Below are 20030 nucleotides of genomic sequence, written 5' to 3' on the forward strand. Positions count from 1 at the left end.
GGCAATAATCATAGTGTGGCAATGATGAAGTGAAGCGAACGGAATGGGAGGAAACCAAAACTGAAGGTCGGTTATGGCGATGCTCATGCACAGATGCCTGAAAGTGTCTATATAAAACAAATATGCCTAGAAGATACTTGAGGCATGTCCGGAGATATTCAGTCATCGTGTCTGTACCATTACTTCGTCTTTTGTGCGATATACGAACAGTTTGACTGCGGTTTAACACAGCCGAATTACATACGTGCGTTCGTACTTGCGATGTGTCCAATATATCCTTTTTTTCGTTTCTGCTTTTGCACCCCCTCCCCTGGCCCTTTTTATGGCATTTAAGCTTTATAAGCGGGTTTGACATTAATCAACCCGGGAGCCTTTTAATTAGCTGTTCACGTCTGTGCCAACTAGGAACGTCGAAATTGGAGGGTCACCAACTACAAATGGACGAAGTTGTGCACTCACAGTATAGTGAATTATAGTCCCTGACAGCTGAAAGGGATACTGAAATCAAAAGAATAAAACATACATTTGAAGGTGCTCAGAAAGAACACGTGTCACCGAAAAACAATTCCACATGATAAAAAAAAAAAAAAAAAAAAACTGCATTCATGGAGTAAGACGCAATTCAGGTGGAAGCCATGGTCCGCTCTAAGCCCCTCGCACAGATCCGTGTCCCCGCCCATTGTTATTGGACTGACTTGGCTGATCGGCCCTGTCGAGACGTACAGTTCGACTAGTCTCGTGGAAGCATTTAAATACCCCAGGACCCGGCGTGACGTTATGGGCTTACGAATCTTACTCACATGGATCTGAGTTACACGGGCGGGTTCGTGTCACGTGGTAACACAAATTGAAAGACGCTGGACGCCGGTAGGTTTTCGAACGCCAAGGTAGAAAACCCTAACCATAGCCTCCTCTATACTCACAAAGCCTGGCAGTTCAACGACGAAGCCATAGAGTGCTTGGTCGCAGATTTGGAGCGCGACGATCTGTGGTAGCATAGAGCATCAAAGAGCAATTTCTCGTGGAACCTTGACGTCAGCTCGCAGCTTTTACAGCGGCGAGGTTAGAAACACACTTGTTCGCTCGAGAGAAGTGTGTTTTGGCGTCTCGCCGCAGCGGGGCGCCAGTCACGTGGCTCTCCTCTCATTCGTTGTCTGCCGCTCCACCTTTTCCATTTCGCAGGCCGCTTCTCGTGGCGATCGGCCAGGTTTTGTCAGTATATAGGAGGCTAAGCCCTAACCCTGGAGTAAGATCGAGTAACTTTTGGAACATGTCCAACGGCATGACATCATGCTCAGTGACGCCGGAAAAAGAACTCGGTCCCAGACTACCTTGCGCACCGACGCTGCTCTCGGCTTCTGCTCGCATGTAGCTCGGTTGGCTCGGTCGGCTACGTTACGCTTAGGCTACGTCAGCACCGTGCCTGAGGTCTGTTTCGTCTGCCCGCTGTCACGGCTATTGCTTTTGATATGTTCGGTGCTCCCAAAGAAGTTTTGATGCACATGTGATACAATTTGTAGCCGTTACGATATTTTTCGATCCCCTCCTCCTCGCTTTCAGGGTTTACCACTTTCTATAATCACCCCCTTTCCAGCTAAAACAAGGTTGCGAAATTTACACTTTCTCAATTGTTTACACTTTCTCAGTTTGTGTTTGTCCTTTGTCCCCTTGTTACTCTTCTTCAAGGATTATTATCGTGAAAACATCTAAACGTTTTGATGTTTCCTTTCTTTCCCAGTCTCAGGTTAATTCAACACGGTTAAGGATGAGTAGTTTGAAATTCGGTGATTTTAATTCACAAACGAGGAGTACGAGAGGCTAATTTTCGTCCGAATAGAGAAGACAGACTCAATAAACTTAGTGTTCTCAATTATGCAAGATGTGTTCCTCGATGTTGTGAGAGATAACGACATTAGAGCTCCCAAATTTATCGGAAAGATAACGGTTACTTTTTCATGTAATGGTCAATTACTTTTTTTTCTTCAAGTAATTAAGCAATCAAATTGAGTACTTTTCAAACACAAGTAACTGTAATTGTAATAACTTTTTTTTTAAAGTTCAGCGTGTACAAGAATGGCACTGTGGCACTGAGCTTTCACCATACTTTCCCACAACGAAGATTGTTTGTTTCCTCTTTCTCGGGACTAAATATGTTTTTACCGCCTTCATTGGCCGAGCTCCTTCCATAAATTGCAGCGATTGGCTCTTCCAGGTGCTTTGCTGGAAAGTGGACGCTCCAGATTTGTCAGGAGTGTGGTCATTGTGAACGCGTTGTAAAGGGAGACTGCGTATACGTTTAACTAAAGAAACAAACGCTTCGTGCAGACGAAGCGTTTGTTGCGTAACCCATCGTATGAAATGGAAATATCATGGCCAGCTTTCTGAGACACGCTGTTTTATTTCCTAGTTATCACGACACGTGGCGCATGAACCTCGCGCAAGATAAAGTGCCTTCATACATGTAGGCACCCTAGAGCAAGATACACGGAGAATTAAAATCGCGCAACCGCTATCTGAATCTTTACTAGGGGGAATACATTCCACTCCGCTCATTTGCATTAGACAGAACGCCTACAGTGCCAAATCTAGCCCTGACGGGGAGGAGGTCCGCGCCGTCTTCTTTTTTTTTTAATATTTTTTTTTCAAATAAGCTATCATCATTATCAGCCGAAAACATTTCACGACTACGCGCTATGCTACGCCGGCGGTCGGTGCGCCAGTGCAAGCCAGTGTCTCGAGGTGTGAAACAACGTCAAATGTGTTGCGTGGTGTTTTCGTTTGATACTTTTTTCGAAACGATGCACATGAGACATCGCGAGTTTCAGCAAAGATTAGTTTAGTTTAGGTTTCTGAATTTGGCTTTTAAAAATAAAAATCTCCCCAATTATGTGTATTTTGCCGTTTTGCGTTCAAGAGACAATCTGCTATTTTCTGTATTGCGTATGTTATTTCAGTGATGTGCGCCTCTAGTATGGTGTAGTTTTGGAATTCGTATTCTCTAAACGAGAAAACGCTATTGTTCTTTCTTTTAAGGCGCTACCGGGTTTTGGTCAGCAAAGCATTTTGTCTTTAGTCCTTAGTTTTTAGTCTTTATTTATTTGGCTCTGGAGAGCCGCAGCACCGCGGAAGGGCAGCAGCCCGTACCATGAAGGCCCGCGGTGCCGTGTCTAGTGAACATGATAATGTGATGAGTATATAGTATATACATGCATGATGACGACGACATAGATTGTTGGTATTGGAGAGGATGGCAGTCCGATTCGCAGAAGTCCAGATTTCGTGGAGGTGGGTTGAGCGGGTCAGCAGCGAGCCATGGGGATCTGGCACGCCGTTTGATCGGTGCATGAAGGAGCCCCAGGAACATGATGGCGCTGTTGCTCACTGGGGTCCACTGGGGTCGAAGCAACAGGCTCTAAGGAGGTAGCCCCGTCAAAGTATAAGCTGCCGCTTTCGAGGAACCAGGGCTCAGATTGAGGCACCGCCGTCGCCCGGTGTGTCATCCTCTCAACGTCGTCGTCGTCGTCGTGTTCTTTATTTATTCGCTTATATATGTATAAATAAAATAAGAAAGATAAAAAACACACAATCTAACAGCCAGCGGCGCGCCAATCTAGTTATATTTCTAGTTATTTCTAGTTATACACGCCTGAAAGAATTTTGTTCAGTTTGCGTTTGTAACCGAGCTAAAACTTTACGTACACGGGCAAATTCAAAGCAAAATATGTACAATGCAAGTGTTTCTGACCCTACATAACAATTGCTTATATTTGAAATCCAGGGCACAAATTTTGATTGTAAACATCTAATCATTATATAGTCATATTATAACCGCCACATTCTTAGTCAATATGCTGTCACAAACGCATCGAGCAAATCTTTTTTTTTCTTTCGATAAGCCTATGCAAAGGTAGCTTGGCCGCAAACTTCTTGGTGCACGGCAGAGTGCTAACTTTACAGGGACAAAAAGCGGGCCGAATTTGAAAGATTCGAGGAATAAAAAGTATTAATTAAAATACCGAAATTTTAACTGAGGTGTCTGCTATGAGTCGGCAGCTATTATATTCGTCGGGCACTTTACGATTCTTAATTTCAGTGAGAAAAACTTTAAAATGTTGTCAAAGTGGCCCATGGGACCCAATGCAACAATATTATATCGGGGGGCCCAGGAATAAAAAGTATACAATCCTGAGGTTCAAGTAAGCATTAAATAAGAGTGTATTAGAGACCTCTATAGATATACCGGGGAACTTAAGGATTTCTGCAGTAGTTTGGCTAAAATTATCATTTCACTGCGTTTTGCTAAGAGTAGCCAAAAGAGGGCGCAAGGAGACCGTGTCCAGGAATGCTGGGGATGCGCTTGTTTTATTTTACATGGCACATTTTCATGGAACGATTTCCTTCCAGGGAGGATCATCCCCGAGAACGACCTGGACGGCATGATCGCCGAGGCCACCGGCCCCATCAACTTCACCATGTTTCTCACCATCTTCGGAGAACGAGTGTCCGGTAAGACACTGCTCGTTGAGGCCAAACGTCAAATAGCCGCTCAAAAAGTCCGTTTTAAAAGAGTTCTTTGAAGGTTCATGAACCCCTTCCGAGGGTCCCTTACAATATCGCGTGCGCCGTCAGCCAGAAAAGCAGGAATTCGTGGCGCTTCTGTCAAAGCCTGCTTGTACTCCAACGTAGAGTCAGTGAGCGTCCATGCGCTCTTAGCTTGTCGGCCCCTTCGGCCGCACTGAACCAATCAGAGAGTCGAAGCGAAGCACGTGACGAAGCATCGTCGGAGTGCATTTTTATCCAATCTCACGGGGGTATCAAAGTAGAAAAGCGTACATGGCTTGAACGTGACATCAGCGCATTATGCTGGTGGTCAGGCGCAAGTTCGTCTGCCTCTTTTGCAGGGGTTGTGGTGAGTACAGAACGCCGAAGTCTGGTTGGCTCTGATGGAGGAATAGTGGGTAGATCTCAGTGCTAGCAGCCTTGAGATCCATTCACTGTCTTTTAATCAGAGCCAATCAGAGCATAGTTACCACAACCCCTGCAAAAGAGGCAAGCGAGCTTGCACTCCGCATAGAGTCACAATAAGAACAAGGTTTTTCGGAGCATTTCCTACCCTTTCCATTAACGCGAAAAGGCCTTCCTTCATCCGACGAGGCGCATCTTCTTTCATAAAATTTGACCAATGAAAATACTTAGTTGCGTGGATATTCTGAACGTTACTGTTATTGTTATTTTTAGGCGGGTTGTGCATTATATATATATATAAAAAAAGAGAGTCAAATTTTTAGGTGTAGGAAACGTAATACAGTAATTATTAGGGACTTTCAGCAAACCGTTACCGTGTTCCGCGTACCGCACTACCGGAGACTTTGGAGCATGCTTTTTTAAGCGCGCGGCTCGCGGTCACGGTATCTCCCGGGCGCGCGCTTAAAAGTATACTTCCCAAAGGCTCCCGTAGTGCGGTACGAGGAATACGGTAACGCTTTGATAAAAGTCTCTAATATTTGCAAACACCGTCCGACAGCGCTCTCCGGTGTCTGATACAAGGCGCACAAAGAGGAGCAAGTCAGGATCTTTGATCAAAATTATAATAGAGATGTCGGCCGCGTGTAATTTCTGGTTTGATTTTAGGGTACTTTATCAAGTCACCATAAACAGACGATCTCAGAATCCACTTGTGTGCCCCTTTAAATTCCCACAACTCCATAAATTGACGGGCTTCGCCCTACGAAATAAGGCAATTGGTAAATTTCAGTTTTCCAATTTTCGCTAAGAATAAATTATGTTATAAATTTAAAATCTGGAAAAAAAAAAATCAGCACACGTTTCGTACGCTTTTTTTTTTTTTTTGGGGGGGGGGGGGGGGGGTTCCCAAAAGCAAACACACAAAACCGTCGTAATTCATAGCAGGTGTCAAACTCATTTATGAGACGCTGAAGTCTCGACGACTTTCTGGTATGTTCGTAGAAGAGGTTTCGCTCCTTACGCGTCGAAGGGACGAATATGAAGCAGGGCCTTTAGTTGAAACAACTCCAGGAGTCAGCCACTGCCTTTTTAGTCACTGGTTTCGGTGAGCTTTGCTTACTGGTTTGCAAAATGCACACGGTATTTAACTTCATTTCAACAAATAAAAGACCAGTACTCACAGAACACGATGGAACGAGCAGTGTACACAAAGTCGCTTTCGTTTACGTATTTACTACCCACGCGAGTGGCTTTCGAGCTTGGATTGCCAGCTTCAGTCGAATGGGCCATACCTTCCTATGTTTCCTGTTGTTCGGATAATAATAAAGTATTACTCACTATCCACCGTGCCAGCTATTGTAGTGGGGTAAAGCGCTGAATATTACATTATCATTATCCGGAGCTTTAGTGCTGGGATATAAAAGAGCACACAAAACCGACCTGGAGCTTTGACACATCAGCACCAAAAGTGTTTGCTTAGCACGACAACACACCTGCAACGTCTTCGAAGTATATGATAAAATGTTATACCACGAATATTGCGACTAATGGAGGCGACAAAAGGATGAACAGCCAACTGAAAATAAAGATTTAATCGGCGAACTTATGCCAAACAAAATAAAGAGTGACTGTCGAGGCAGCAGAAAAGCGGGCGGCGATTTGGCGTCGTAACAACAAGCAAGAGCGAGACTGACTGGACAAGGTCACTGGCAGCTCCTTATTATAGTGTGGGTCGACATCGCGAAAATTCGGCCTAGAAGGTTCCAGCATCCAGCGTTCGGGGCGAGAATGAACAGGCACTTTCAAGAAAATGAAACTAGGAAGAAATTAGAAAAGTTACGTCCAGAGTAATAATGAAGACGACTCCTTCTAGAATTCCGTGACCGAGCGTTGTTTGCTCTGCCCAGCGCGCGGCAATATCACTCCACCAATAATCACAACGCGTGAAACAGGTTTTTCCCTGTACCCCGGACAACGCATAAATCCAGCGAATGGCCGAGGAATCAGCGCCATCCGCTCGGTCTCTCCTACCCGCTACGTCACAAGCGATGATGATGATAAGTAGAGAGGCGCCCCCTGTAACTTTGCTCGCTCTCCAAAGCGACGAACAGGCGCGTGCTGGGCTGTGAAGATCGCACGCTGGACTGTGATTCTGTAAACACTGAACGGTGGGGGCTCCGTTTCACACATGGTGTACGCGTGCTCACCAAACAGAAACGGAACATGCGAACTCTGTCTTTTTTTTCGTGGGAATTCTATCTTAGCGGCAGCCGAGCAACGGTTTTGTGGTGTCGCACCCAACAAACCATCCCGCGAAGTGTTACGTCAAGGAGCCTTTGTTCAGAGATAATATAGTAAGAATACAGGCGAGCTGGTGAATTTTAGCCATGTTAAATAAACCTAGCTGAGACTGGGACAGAAATGATCACCTAAGTCGATGGAACCGAAAAGAACAGGACGACGCGTCTCAAGTCCTGTCCTTCAGCTTCACCCAGGATAGCGCTGCCAAGAGAAAACACGCCATCCCCTCGTTCCTTGTATGTTTGGTGAGCCCTTTATCTTGCCTTGAAAGCATACTGACGCAAGCGCGTGTTTTTTTTTTTCTTCTTTTTTTCTAACGATTCGCTGTGCTCGGATTGACATGAGAGCTCTCATTTACATGCGTCTAACACATGCGTGTTACATGAGAGCACACGCTCTCATGTAAATGCGACATTAGATAAAGTCACGCGCTAGCGGTCCAAACCAGACGCCAAAGTTTCAGAACACCTACCGTTATTTTCTTCAAAAGGTATTAGTTATTTTTCAAAATTTTCAATGATAAAATGGAGGGGGGAGGGGGCATTCCCGGTAACCAAGCTATAAATAAAAATGTATTTTAGGGCTTTGTCGGCCTCCATTTTCCCATTGAAAAAAATTCCGAAAATCATTTATAACATGTGATTCGGATAACGGAAACCTGTGCAACTTTGGCAGCGGGTCTAGACCGCTAGCGCTACATTTGGGCTGAAACTGAGCGTTCGGCGATGTGTAGTTCACTTTTACGGCGAGAAAAACACTGCAGTTTTTTTTTTCGTGTGCGCCCGCACATTATGTGGCAGTTTTAGTAGATTGTTCCGATACCTACACCCGATAAGGGTACGACGCATGCTCAAGGGCGGCGGCGGCGTTGTATATCGGGTATCGTTATCGGGGTCATCGAAACGATCTATGCACCAATACGCGGCTGTGATGTCACGCCGCTGTGGTGGCGCTGTTGTCGCTACTGCGCATGCGCAGAAGGTTCCTTTCAGGCTAATCTGGTTTCTGCGCGCACGCAGTGCCCACACCTGTTGTGGGCAAACGCTGACCTGTTTGTGAACATTGTGCCCGTCTATACTGAAACTATCTATTTGTGGAACAGACTACTGTCGAGACCAGTTATAACGAAGTCAACGGGAATCGGAAATCATTTCGCTATATCCGCTATTTCGTTATAACCGACTTCGGTTATAACGAAGTGCAAAAGGGAATGGGAAATCGTAATCGCTTCGCTGTAACCGCTATTTCGTTATAATCGACTTCGTTATAACCGGTGTATATACAAACTCGGAAACCTCCACTGAAATTGAATGGTTCCTTTTTTATTTTTTAACCGACAAAAGGAGGAAAGACCGCCAATTTTCGCGTGTGTTTTTTCGCTGTTAACGACTTGCTCTTTGATTTCAGGAACGGATCCGGAAGACGTCATCAGGAATGCCTTCAAGACGTTCGACAAATCTGGAACTGGCAAAATTAGCCAAAAAGAGTAAGCTTAGTGAATTTTCGAACGCATTGGGGTCGCTTGACATAAACTATACGGAACCAAGGCGCATGCCGTGACTAGAACTATGGTCGGTGACAGGTTCAGAGTGTTAAGCGGAAGCTCCTCCCACATCTTTCCACTTGGGCAGAGCGAACACAGGAGAGGAGGCCGCCTCCTTCCTGGCGTTCGTTCTGCCAAAGTGGAAAAGGGTGGGGGGCTTCCTCTGAACTTTTAACTTGGCACCGACTATAGAGCTTTGTGACTTCTATCGCGTAATTCCCAAAAACCTAGGGAACAAAAAAAAACAAAACAAAGGGGGGGGGGGGGGGGGGGGGCGGTGACTTCCCTCTTCCTCCAAGCCCTCAAGGGCAGCCTTTACACATATATATATATATTAGAAAGAAGGGCATACGTGGGGCCATTCATTTTCGGGTAAAACCCCATATCTTTTCAATATTTACACCCAAAAATGTGGAGCTCTTAACAAGACTTCTTGAAAACGCGCATAACAAAAAGTAATGCCCCCCCCCCCCCCCCCCCCCCCAAAAAAAAAAAAAAATTCTCTATGGAGGAAAAAAAAGTTATATTGGTGAAGGCAGTTTAGATATGAGACCGCTACCTCAGACTACCGCATGCCTCGCTGACGTTGCTGAGTTTTGAAAGCGGAAGCTCTGATGTTGTTGAGAAAGCATGCTCTCAGTTAAGATATGTCTTAAAACTGGAGAAGTCTACTACCGGGACAGAAACCTGCGCATGCAGATGAATATGTATGTCAACAAAAATGTGCTGAAAATTGAAACGACCAAGATAGATCTCTTGCCACGTTCTAATCCGATTATCCGATCCGATTAAAAAACTGCAGTCATGTCAATCACCAGAAACCTTGAGCATAGTGTTCGACTATAACCTCTCCAAGGAACAAATACAGCGCGTATTTCTTGGACGGGAGCTTGGCGTTCAAGTGGACTCTGAGCTAGATTTCCACCAACATGTGTTACACATGGCCAATCGAGAATTTCGATGTCTTGGCGCGGCATCACGTCTAACAAGAAATTTTCGAAGCCCTGACTGCACTTGCTCTCTTTATCATTCGCTTGTCCCGCCAAATTTAGAGTTTGCATCTGTAATATTAAATTCTGTTTCTCTTAACATATGCCAATGTAATCGAAAAAGTTCAGCGGAAGTTTATTCGTATCATATACGATAGATAGATTGGTCGTCTCCGTTTTTATAGCTGGGCGGTTTCATTTGGATTCAGGCAACGAGGGGCAGTCGTATTTTTAATTTTTCTTCAAATTTTTATATTTCGTGGCGCATGTTCTAAGAAGAACAATCCTTTTTATTTCAATGTCCTGGTATGGTTTAATTTCTGAGAAAAAAAATCTCAAAGCGGGAAGGAACAACGTAGTTTTGACGATTATCGTGTGTGGCGTTTTTGAATCACTCTCAGTCTCAAAGTATTCAAAAGAGAGCATATATATTTACCATTTTATTTTCATTTATTTCTTTATTTCAGCCTGAAGAAGTCCCTGATGACCTGGGGAGACAAATTCCAAGAAGCTGAGGTGGGTATACGCCGTAAGACTGGTACTGGTACATGTATTACATCATACCGTAAATACGCATATACTTTACTTTCGAACATGAACGTCTAGTGTCCGGACGTAGAATCAATCTTGCACACGTTACTCTAAAAAGAAAAAAAGACACAAAAAGAAGTAAAGTAATCAAAATTCATATTTACTTTCGGATAAAAAGTATTAAATTAGATTACCCGAGAAGAAAAGTAGTTAGCCGCCACTTGAAAAAGAAACCACTACTTTCCCGATTATTACAGAGTTTTCTTCATGTTCAAAAACGAGTCTTTTGTACTGCTCGTTGTGAAATTAAAATCACCAAAATACAAACTAATTATCTTTATAATCTACCATTTTTGGTAAACCAACCTCCTGTTGGAGAGGTTGTTTGAGGATTCCTTAATAGGAAAATTATACCAACAAAGCGCCATAGAAAGGGGGAAAAATTGTAACGGTATAAGTCATTTGAGTACTTCCAAAAGTAATGAAGTTTCCCTCGTGATTACTTCCTAATAATTATAAATCTAATTCATTAAGTAATCGAGTACAAGTAATTTGATTACTTGTGATAGGGTGTTCTTCAAATCTGCCCAGAACCTTGCAGAGGAAAATCTTTCTCTCTGCTTTTTCCATTTTTTTTTTTTTTATATAAATATTGGTTCGAGCGTAAACGGTTTTGGTGCCTTCTCTTTCTGTTTGTTCTGGCCGAGCAGAGAGAGAAGACGACTTCTTTGTATCAACTTCGGGACCGAAGATAATCCACAATGGGGACAAAAGGGAAGTTTGGCGGAGCCGTGTATCTAGGTCACGGCGTCGCAATGTGGGCCAACTGGATGTAATTACCGACGTTTTGGGAGTCGAACGGGTGGAGGACGCCCTGTGAGCGAGTTGTTTTCTAGTCAATCTCGAAACCAGTAGCGCGTCCAGGTGGCAGCACGTATTTCGAGATAAGTGGGATAGGGTTGGCAAGCTACCTCTGTCAAGAACTTGCCTCACTGTCAGCGATCTTCGGCTTTATGAGTGTGTAACTGCTGAGAAGGCGATTGTTTGCTGCCCCGCCAGGGTTTGGACTTGTCGTGTGTTATGTTTTTCTCGGTGCATTAGATTGTGAGGTCCACGTTCCGCTCTTGGTGCGCGGCTTTATACGCTCTTCGTAAAAGAGTACACAATTGAATCGATTTTTATTTGAACAGATTCATTTTAAGAAGTCGTAAAAGGCATGTGCCGTCTGTGCAGGTGAGCTTTACGGCTAGGAGGACATATCATTGGGGGGGGGGGGGGGGGGCGGAATTGTTACGATAAGTCGAACATATAACTAGTTAATTGACTTTATTTAGTAAAAATGAACAGTTATAATTAGAAACTTGCTAAGCGTTAACTAAAAACATTAAATAAATTAATTTTAGAAAGATTTGAAGCACGTCGTAAGCCCATAGGGTTGTGCTAATTAAGCGTCGTGCAACAGGATCAACCCTGGCGGTCCGAAAGTGCGGATAACCCTTTAAAATGTTTCAAAAATAAATTAATATACTCGGTTAATTGACGCCCAGCAAGTTTATAATTGGAGCCATATATGTTTATTTTCACTAATTAAAAAAGTTAATCGACAAATGTTACTTAATTATTAGACTTGTCATGAGGATATTCGCCGCTATATTATTTGTAATAATATTTATTATGTTCTATCGTATTTGTATTGTTTAGTGTTCTACAAAAAAGTAAACACTGATCTTTTTTTTACGTGAAGAGTGGAGAGTTTGCAAGTAGAAGTTGGGCGTTATAGGCTGCAAAGCATGTGTTCTTTTGTCCTTCAATAGGCACAAAGTGCAGACTGTGCCCCTGAGGCTGCAGCCAATGTCGTTTTTCTAGTTTCGTTGTCTGGTTATAAGCAGGGGCTATTTCGACGTCCGATGACAAAATAATTACAAGCCGTAACTGAGTTAATCTAGCAAGGTTGAGTAATACGCAAAATTTTCTTATCCGCGACCTGGTTCCTGAAATTTTTCCGCCGTGTGAACACACCTTGGGAAATTCGAAGTATATACTTTCCCGCAAGGCACTTGGAAGGGGCCAATCACTTCAACTAGTTTATACTTCGAGAATGACTAAGCTGTAAATATGTATAGATATATAAAAAACAGTCTGCGCTGTGGCACTGATTATCAGGTTTTACGTGCTTACGACACACTCAGTGTAACCCACAGCATATTTGTTTCGAAGTATACACACATGTTTAGTTTTGGCATCCTATAAAAATGGCGGCGATCTGCTCTCCCAAGTGCTTCGCAGGGAAGTAGACGCAACATATTTCTAGGTATACAAAACGGAAAGCCCGTGGGCGCTGCCATCGCGCTGCAGCGATTGTATTCGCGAGCTCACGTGGGGGGACATTGGCCTTTTGACAGGTGGACGAGGTCCTGAAAGAAGCCCCCGTCGACCGGGACGGGAACATCGACATCGAGGGCTACGTGAAGCTCATCTGCGGCAACACCGACGACGAAGAATAAAGCGCCATTATTTTTTTGGCGGCCTGGAAGAACGCGCTTGAGCCTCTCTCGACAGCCCTGCATTGCGACCGCGAGGGGGAGCTCGGCACGTGGCCGCGGCCATGGCTGCGTTTCGTCCCGCGCTGCCCATTGCGTCATGCAATACCTTCTAGAAGGCTAGGCCTGCGTCTCCCCAACTTTCGTCGTCGTCGCTGGTGGTCCATGCAGCGTCGCCCGTAGCTCGCGTCAGCATAATCGCCAGCGAGTCTCGCATCGTCTCATAACGAACGCGACGCTAGAGCGTGCGACGCCGCGACGGACACGACTGCCGCCTTGTGGCGAGTCGAGCTTTAGCTTGTTTGCCGCTTGGGGCGGGTCGGGAATCCACGAACGATGACGTGATCCACAGGCCTTGCCTTTTCAGCGGTATTGCGTCGTGCCGCTTTGCTCAAAACATGATTGCGCACTTGCTGCGTCCCGAAATGGAGCCGTCTTGTTTCAATTTACCTGGGTTTCGAGGAAGAGAAATCTGCAACAGCTGGACAGTGTCCCCGCCCCCTGCTTTTGCGAACGTGTTGGACATAAAAGTAATACAAATCTTGCAAAATTAAGTTTTAAACGAGAAAAATGCACTTCGCTGAAGAGAGACAGTGCGGTACAGCACTGCCTGGGGTTTTTGTTTCGAGCTTACTAAACAAAGGTTTCAGATATCCGTCTGACCTTTTTGTCTTCAAACAACGTATTTACGTTGTTATACCTGTGTTTTTTTTACGTTTAGACAAAAAGAAAAAAAACATAGGAAGAAAAACTTTAGGGATGAGAAGTGAAAGAAAAGTAATTTAGCACCATGGCCGACTTGCCGGGGCTGGTATATCTGGCCGAGATTGAAGAGTGTAGCTTTCTTGACGGCTGGAGCCGGTTCTTTGGGGATCCCGACTTCTCCAGGCTACTGAGGGTGGCGTGGCGGACAGGGCTGGCCGTTCTCTCGAACACAAGCTGGACCGCTGTTCTCCGGTGTTGTTGTTGTTGTTTCCGAAATTATTTATTCGAAAGTGTTTAATTATTGTTGTGTGTATGTTTATACATCCGGAACTTAGTCAGCCTTAATGGGCATATAGTGTCTCAACTGTAGATGAGAAATTTGTCCAGTGTAGTACAACGGCTAGCCTGGGGCCTCTAAGACGTAGTAGTGACAGACGACCGCATTCCGGTACCACGGTGGAATCAACACATTTAGGTGATGCCACTCGCCGCTCCTCCCCCGGGGAGCGAGCGAACAGATCGTGTTCGGAGCTAGCCTCGAACTAGGAGTAGTTAGTTCCGCGCCGCCGCGGAGGGCGCTGCAATATGGGGTCCCTCCTTTGCGGCCCCGGTGTCGGCGGCGTAGTGTGCTCGACTTTTTCGCAGTGTGGTGGTGTGGTGGTGGTGTGTGGCCAGTGGCTGGCCTCGTGTCTTGCTTTAGTGCTGTGTCGATCACAGGTGCCACCATCGTGCACTAAGATGAGCCTTAACCCGAAGAAGAAGAAGCCATGCTATAAGGATGGGAAATAAGAGCTTCGTTCCCAACTGAAATTCGGGGTACCGGAACTGCGCAGAGCGAGTGCCCTTGTTTAAAGCTCCATCAAATGACGCTCGCCTGGGGTCGTGGTAGAAGAAACACGATTTTGGAGGGATCCCATACTTGGGCGCCATCTATACCCGTGAGACTGAAGCGCGCTCGGTGCCCGAACATAATGTGGCCGCCGCGTGTTACTTCCACCGTGACCGGTACGATGCTCCACCAGATTGAAACGGGCAAGGTGGAGATTGAACCCAAGATCTCTTGGTTATGCAGCGCAAGCTTTCGCTTCACGCGCTCCAAGCGGGTGTGCGCTAGCTCACTCGGTAACTGATACCTCCGAAAGTCTTTCCAAGCATAGATGTTTCCCAGAGAAACCTGAAAGTATTGTTCCTAAAAAAATTAGCCTTTCTGGGAACAATACCGAAAACTTGCCTTCGGGTTCCTTCTCCTCGAGCCGCTCCCCCCTTCTTCCTCCTCTTCTCCTTCGCTACCCTTCCGTGAATCTTCCAGTTTTTGTTTTCTTCTTCTTTGCAACGCTTTTCATCTACATCACTACAAACACATTTTTCTTCGCAAGGTCAATGTGAACGCCTTGTTCGTTTATAAGAATTCGAGAGAGTGGGCTGTGTTGTAATGAAGCCTGTGCAGCCCGTACTTCGTTCAGGGACGAGGCACCTTATACGCAGTAGTAGTGCGTTTCTTTAGTTTTATAGAAAAAGAAATGGGTGGACAAGCTGTTTCACAAACAAACGTGAAAGACCTACACCTGTGATAAAGTGAGCTACAGGAGGGGCAGTGGAGCTCAGCGAGCGCTCACGGCTGCCGCACATCCTGTCGACGGCACCATGAGGGCGCCACTAAAATATAGACTGTAATAGCGCATGCTTCGCATTTCACTTGCCATGCTACTGGCGTTGTCGTCGTCGTCGTCGTTTTTGCCGTAGTCGATTCGGTACTGCACTTCATTCGACAAAAGGAACAGAAAACACAAGGAAAGGTTCTGAACCGGAGCCAGTTCGCGCTGCCAAACCGCCAAGTCAAACATGGTCGCCGAAGGTCCTCGGAACGCTCGGATCCTCCAGGCCTTGCTACCGCAGCGCCGCCCTGTACATCCGGGACGTTTCCACGCTCGCCGCATCACAACAATGCATGGCGTGCGTCGGCGCCTGATCTGACTACCCCTCCTTTAGTTCACTGTAGCAGCGACTCTGACCCGACGAAAGAGATATGAAAGGCTCGTTCGCTTCCCACCGAACTCTAAATAAACGCCACGAAAACGCGGAGCATGCGCTCAATGGTGATGCGCGAGCAACGCACAACTTGCAACACGTAGCACACCTTTGCTTCAGTCTGATTGCGCCATTATTCATCATTAGCGCTACGGTGTACCAAGGGAACTCCGAGATAACGGGACAGCGATTTGTTCAAAGGACACGTTCAAAAACAGACGGCGTTCAAGGCCAAATGTCGTGCCGAAACCCCAAATGTTTTTCCGAATTAACCAAAGTACGTACCCTTACACCAAGAAAAACAACAACAATATTTTTTGTAAGCTTAACGGTTTTTGTAACAGTTGCTTTATTTAAACAAAATATCGCCACGTCACCCGCATACAATAAAATACTGACTTCAGTAGCTTGCAACTTAAACCCGCGAGTAAAGGCACTACGAACTTAAAGGGAAGCTGAAACATTTCTTGAAAAAAAAGAACCAATAGAAATTTAGTGAACACACAAGGCGAAAACAAGGCTATCTGGTCTCTAAAGGCCAGTCTAAAATAACCTCAAAAACGTCTTTCGAAAAAATACGGGAGAGGAGTGACGTCGCACGCTATACCCTGTGGGGCACCTGACGTAATGGGAGGTTTGGATTATAGTGTATGATTTAGACTTACTGGTTGGGTTCTGTCTCGTAAACATTCTGCAGTCCAGTCTCCAACAAGTGGATCTATTTGAAGATGTGATCATTTCAGCAGTAGGCGACTATGCGGAACTTTATCAAATGACTTGACAAAATCGATAAAGATGAAGTCAGTCTGGCAACCGGTATGAATGTTAAAAGTCAGTTAGGAATTATTAAAGCTGTGTATTACGTGAATAGTTTTGTTTGAAGCCGTGCTGATTTGGAAAAAGGAACTTGTTCTCATTGAGGTGTGAAATGACAGCTGTTGGGCAGGACAAGCCCGCCTTATACATATGTATGGGACAGGTCGAGAGCCGAGCTCGTAGCGTTAGTCAACTCTTTTTAATTACTTAGAATTTCATTAGGTATAGCTAGGTACCAGGTATGGGCGAAGTACTTGGGAAAATGTATCGAAATAAAAGCGCAAAATCATTAGACAAAAATGTATTTCATTACGATACCAATTACACTTTCAGAAAAAGTATTGATATACAATATACAAAATATCTTAAACTTAAATGTAACACCGGGCAAAAAAAGACCTTGCACAAATAAAGAATGAAGTCTAGACCTACAAGGAATCAAGTGCTTAAAAGAAAGTTGCAGCTCTGAAAGTAAAATGCGCTGTCATTAGATAGGCGGGTCTAACATCAGGAAAAACAACGCATTCATTTCGAGTTTATATTCCAAAGGGTAAATTGAAACAAAAAGCCTTTTTAGACATGTTGATAATGCTACTCGTTAAAAAATAATCAGAAAACCAAAAATCAATAAATGTATACATCACCCATCCTGTTCATGCTCAGTTCTTCTCTTTCTTTTGTTCTTCGACCTTTTGTGCGTGAAGCACAGCAAGTTTCATGCTTTTTGCATGAAATTTGCTGTGCTTCGCGAAGAGTGCCTAAAATCGGATTTGGTTTCGAAGTGCGGAGCCCAAAATGGTATTTGGGCAGTATTTAAAATATAAGTAGTTCCAATAATCTTTTGTATTTAAATACACTTGACAGATACATTTCCTCAGATGTAATTGACTACAAAATACAAAATACTCAAGGTATTTTAAATATCTATTTCAAATGCTTGTGTCTGAAATGGGTACAAATACCTGTATTTGAAATGCAGCCCTGCAAGGTAGGAGCCCCAATGCCGTTAGAAGGCAGCCAATCTCCGTGGAGTGGTTGTCCCTGCCTGTCCGTCTCTGCCCCATCACGTTCTCAAGCACAGACGTAAGGCGATCTCACGCAAACATCCGGCTGATCTCGTTGTCTGGAGGCTATGCTCCTTGTTATGGGCTTAAGCTGAGCAAGTTGGTTTATTGCTTGTGAATGGGGCCAGCTGAACATAAAAAAACACACAGAGAAAAAATACAATATTCGCACCGCTGGACTAGCAACATTTAATGATGCCTCTCTTTTTTTTTCTTTACACTAACTTAGATTTTTTAATTCTTTATACTTGATTTAGGTTTTCTTTTTCTTTACACTTAATTCGGAATTTCTTTTCCTTAAACGCATTGACCTTTTTGCTGTCGGAATGTTCTCATCCCTTTTCTTCTGTCTTCTTTAAGCGGTCTTCCTCTTCTTCTACCTTTACCTGAAAGTCATGTCTCTCCGCAGGAAAATCTTCTTTGAGTTGTTTAGTGCAGCGGAAGGGGCACTAACACAGTCCTCGCCTCATTAAATCTTGCTAGTCCAGCGGTGCGAATGTTATATTTTTTTTCTCCGTGTGATTTTCATGTTCAGCTGGCACCATTCACAAGCTATGCTCCTTGACCGGGTAGCCCTGCCAACACTCTTCTATGCCTCCTGCGCTCTCGGCGGGTGAAGGCTACACCACGGCTCCACTACGCCGGTCGGACGATTTCGCTGAGATCAGAATTCGGAGAAGACGGCCGCAACACCTCTGGTATCATGTGTATAGAGTTCCGTGTTTTCCAATAAATCAAAAAAAAAAAAAAACACTCTCCGATAAATTTTACGTTGATTCGGACTTATCCGAAAAGCTCCTAACTGCGAGGTCACAGCGACAAAATAAACAGCAAAAAAAAAAAAAAATAATAAGACGGATTTTTACAACTAACTTTATAAGAGCACAAGGTCAGTGGTCCTGAGGAGCTTTGAAATCCAGAAAGACTGACGAAAGCGATTTGACTTTTAGCACGTCGAAGTTCCTTCGTGACAACCGTACCCGGACCTTATCTATATTTTTTTTTTTTTCAATTTACACAGTAAAATAAACTCTGAATTTCTAAGCATTGGGAATCTAACGAAAATAAAGTCCGATAAACCACGAATCCTCAGCCAGAAATAAGCTTCGAAAAGCCCCCTCCGAATTTTATGAGAAATAAACTCCAAAGACACGGAATCGTACATATGTATGACGGCGTTTCTTAGAAATCCGTCGCACACCGGTGGGAAAAATCAAAATCATTAATTACAGCTCTAGTTTTCTTCCGCCAAATCCCCAGGCACGAGGAATCGACTGTCGATCGTGATAAAGTCAACACCTTTAAAAATCTCGAGGTTTTTAGAGTTTTCTTGGAACAGTCGACTGCAGGTGCGCTTTGCAAGCGGCAACAGCGGCTGATATGTTTCAACGACGTTCATCAAACAGCTTTCAATATAAAACAGCGTCCGATGAAGGGGCTTATATGAAATTACTTTCAGTTAAACGGCGATAGATGAAATGCCCTTGAAAGATGACGCTCCAAGTACAGAGTGCGAGACCGCGGCACTCGAACCGCTCATTCACACTGGAAGCGGATCCGCGTTCGCAAAGCGGTTGCGAACGCGGTTGTATAAAGATCCAGTGCAATTGCACGCGCACTCGATGACATCAAGTGCGCGTGCCATTGTACTGGACCTTTATACAACCTCGTTCGCAACCGCTTTGCGAACGCGGATCCGCTTCCAGTGTGAGTGGGCGGTAAGAGAGGGCTGAGCGGCAGGCGCTGCGTTGATGTGGCCATTAACGTGTCCTGTACGCGTAGCCCCAGAGAGAGGGCTATCATAACAGCGGCAACGCGAAAGCGAAACCCAAAACCGAGTGAGGCGCAGAGCACGTGGCTCGCTTTGTAATCTGCCGTCCCTCTGGCGGGGACGGAGGAGCTCAGAGCGGGCGGCCATTGTGGTGCGTCGCTGAAGCGTGCACGCGCGCGCGCACGTGCAGCCTCAAACGAATGCCGCCGCTTCGAACGGCAGGTAACACGGGCGGCAGGTGTCACCACTCTACGCGAGTCCATGCAACTAAACACTCTGATGTTGTCTTCATTTTCTCCGGGTGGCTTGTGTCGCGATACCAGGGCCAAAATGATGGCGTAAAACAGGCCGGGCAATGCCACGCACTGACCCCTAGTGGAGATCAGTGGTGCCACGTGTGAACTCAATGCGACACGCTCGGGTTTCAGCATTTCCAGGCTGCCTTTCTTTATCAACACTTCTCTCTCTCTCTCTCTCTCTCTCTCTCTCGGGTTTCAGCAGGATAGCATTGAACTCGGAATGTTCTGCACCGATTTTTATCCAAGTGGGTCATTCCACGCCAAACGATTCAGCCCCTAAATCGACCATCACGGATTTGGTTTTAAAAAAAATTGTAGCCACTTAGAGCGACGTAAAAATGCCATTGCTTTTTGCTCATTTGGCGACCCCTTGATTACCGCGAACAAGTAGTTTCAAAGGCTATCGACGGCATTTTTTTTCCTGGCAGCTTTAAAACTAGGCTGTAAAATAACACTGTTTTTAGTAACCAAATAGGTC

General features: G+C 45.0%; 1 protein-coding gene across 1 annotated transcript in view; it reads left to right on the top strand.

Moving 5' to 3' along the window:
- Positions 1-12862, top strand: part of LOC8027183 (myosin regulatory light polypeptide 9) — a 29294-nt gene extending 16432 nt beyond the window's left edge. The window contains exons 4-7 of the mRNA XM_029971515.4: positions 4405-4506; positions 8674-8752; positions 10266-10314; positions 12732-12862. Coding sequence (XP_029827375.2) covers positions 4405-4506; positions 8674-8752; positions 10266-10314; positions 12732-12833 — 332 coding nt within the window. The 3' untranslated portion in view covers positions 12834-12862. The remainder of the gene's footprint in view (positions 1-4404; positions 4507-8673; positions 8753-10265; positions 10315-12731) is intronic.
- The last annotated feature ends 7168 nt before the right edge of the window (positions 12863-20030 follow it).

Source organism: Ixodes scapularis, unplaced genomic scaffold (genome assembly GCF_016920785.2).
Source record: "Ixodes scapularis isolate PalLabHiFi unplaced genomic scaffold, ASM1692078v2 PGA_scaffold10__122_contigs__length_95168666, whole genome shotgun sequence".
In the NCBI taxonomy this organism is placed as follows: Eukaryota; Metazoa; Arthropoda; class Arachnida; order Ixodida; family Ixodidae; genus Ixodes; species Ixodes scapularis.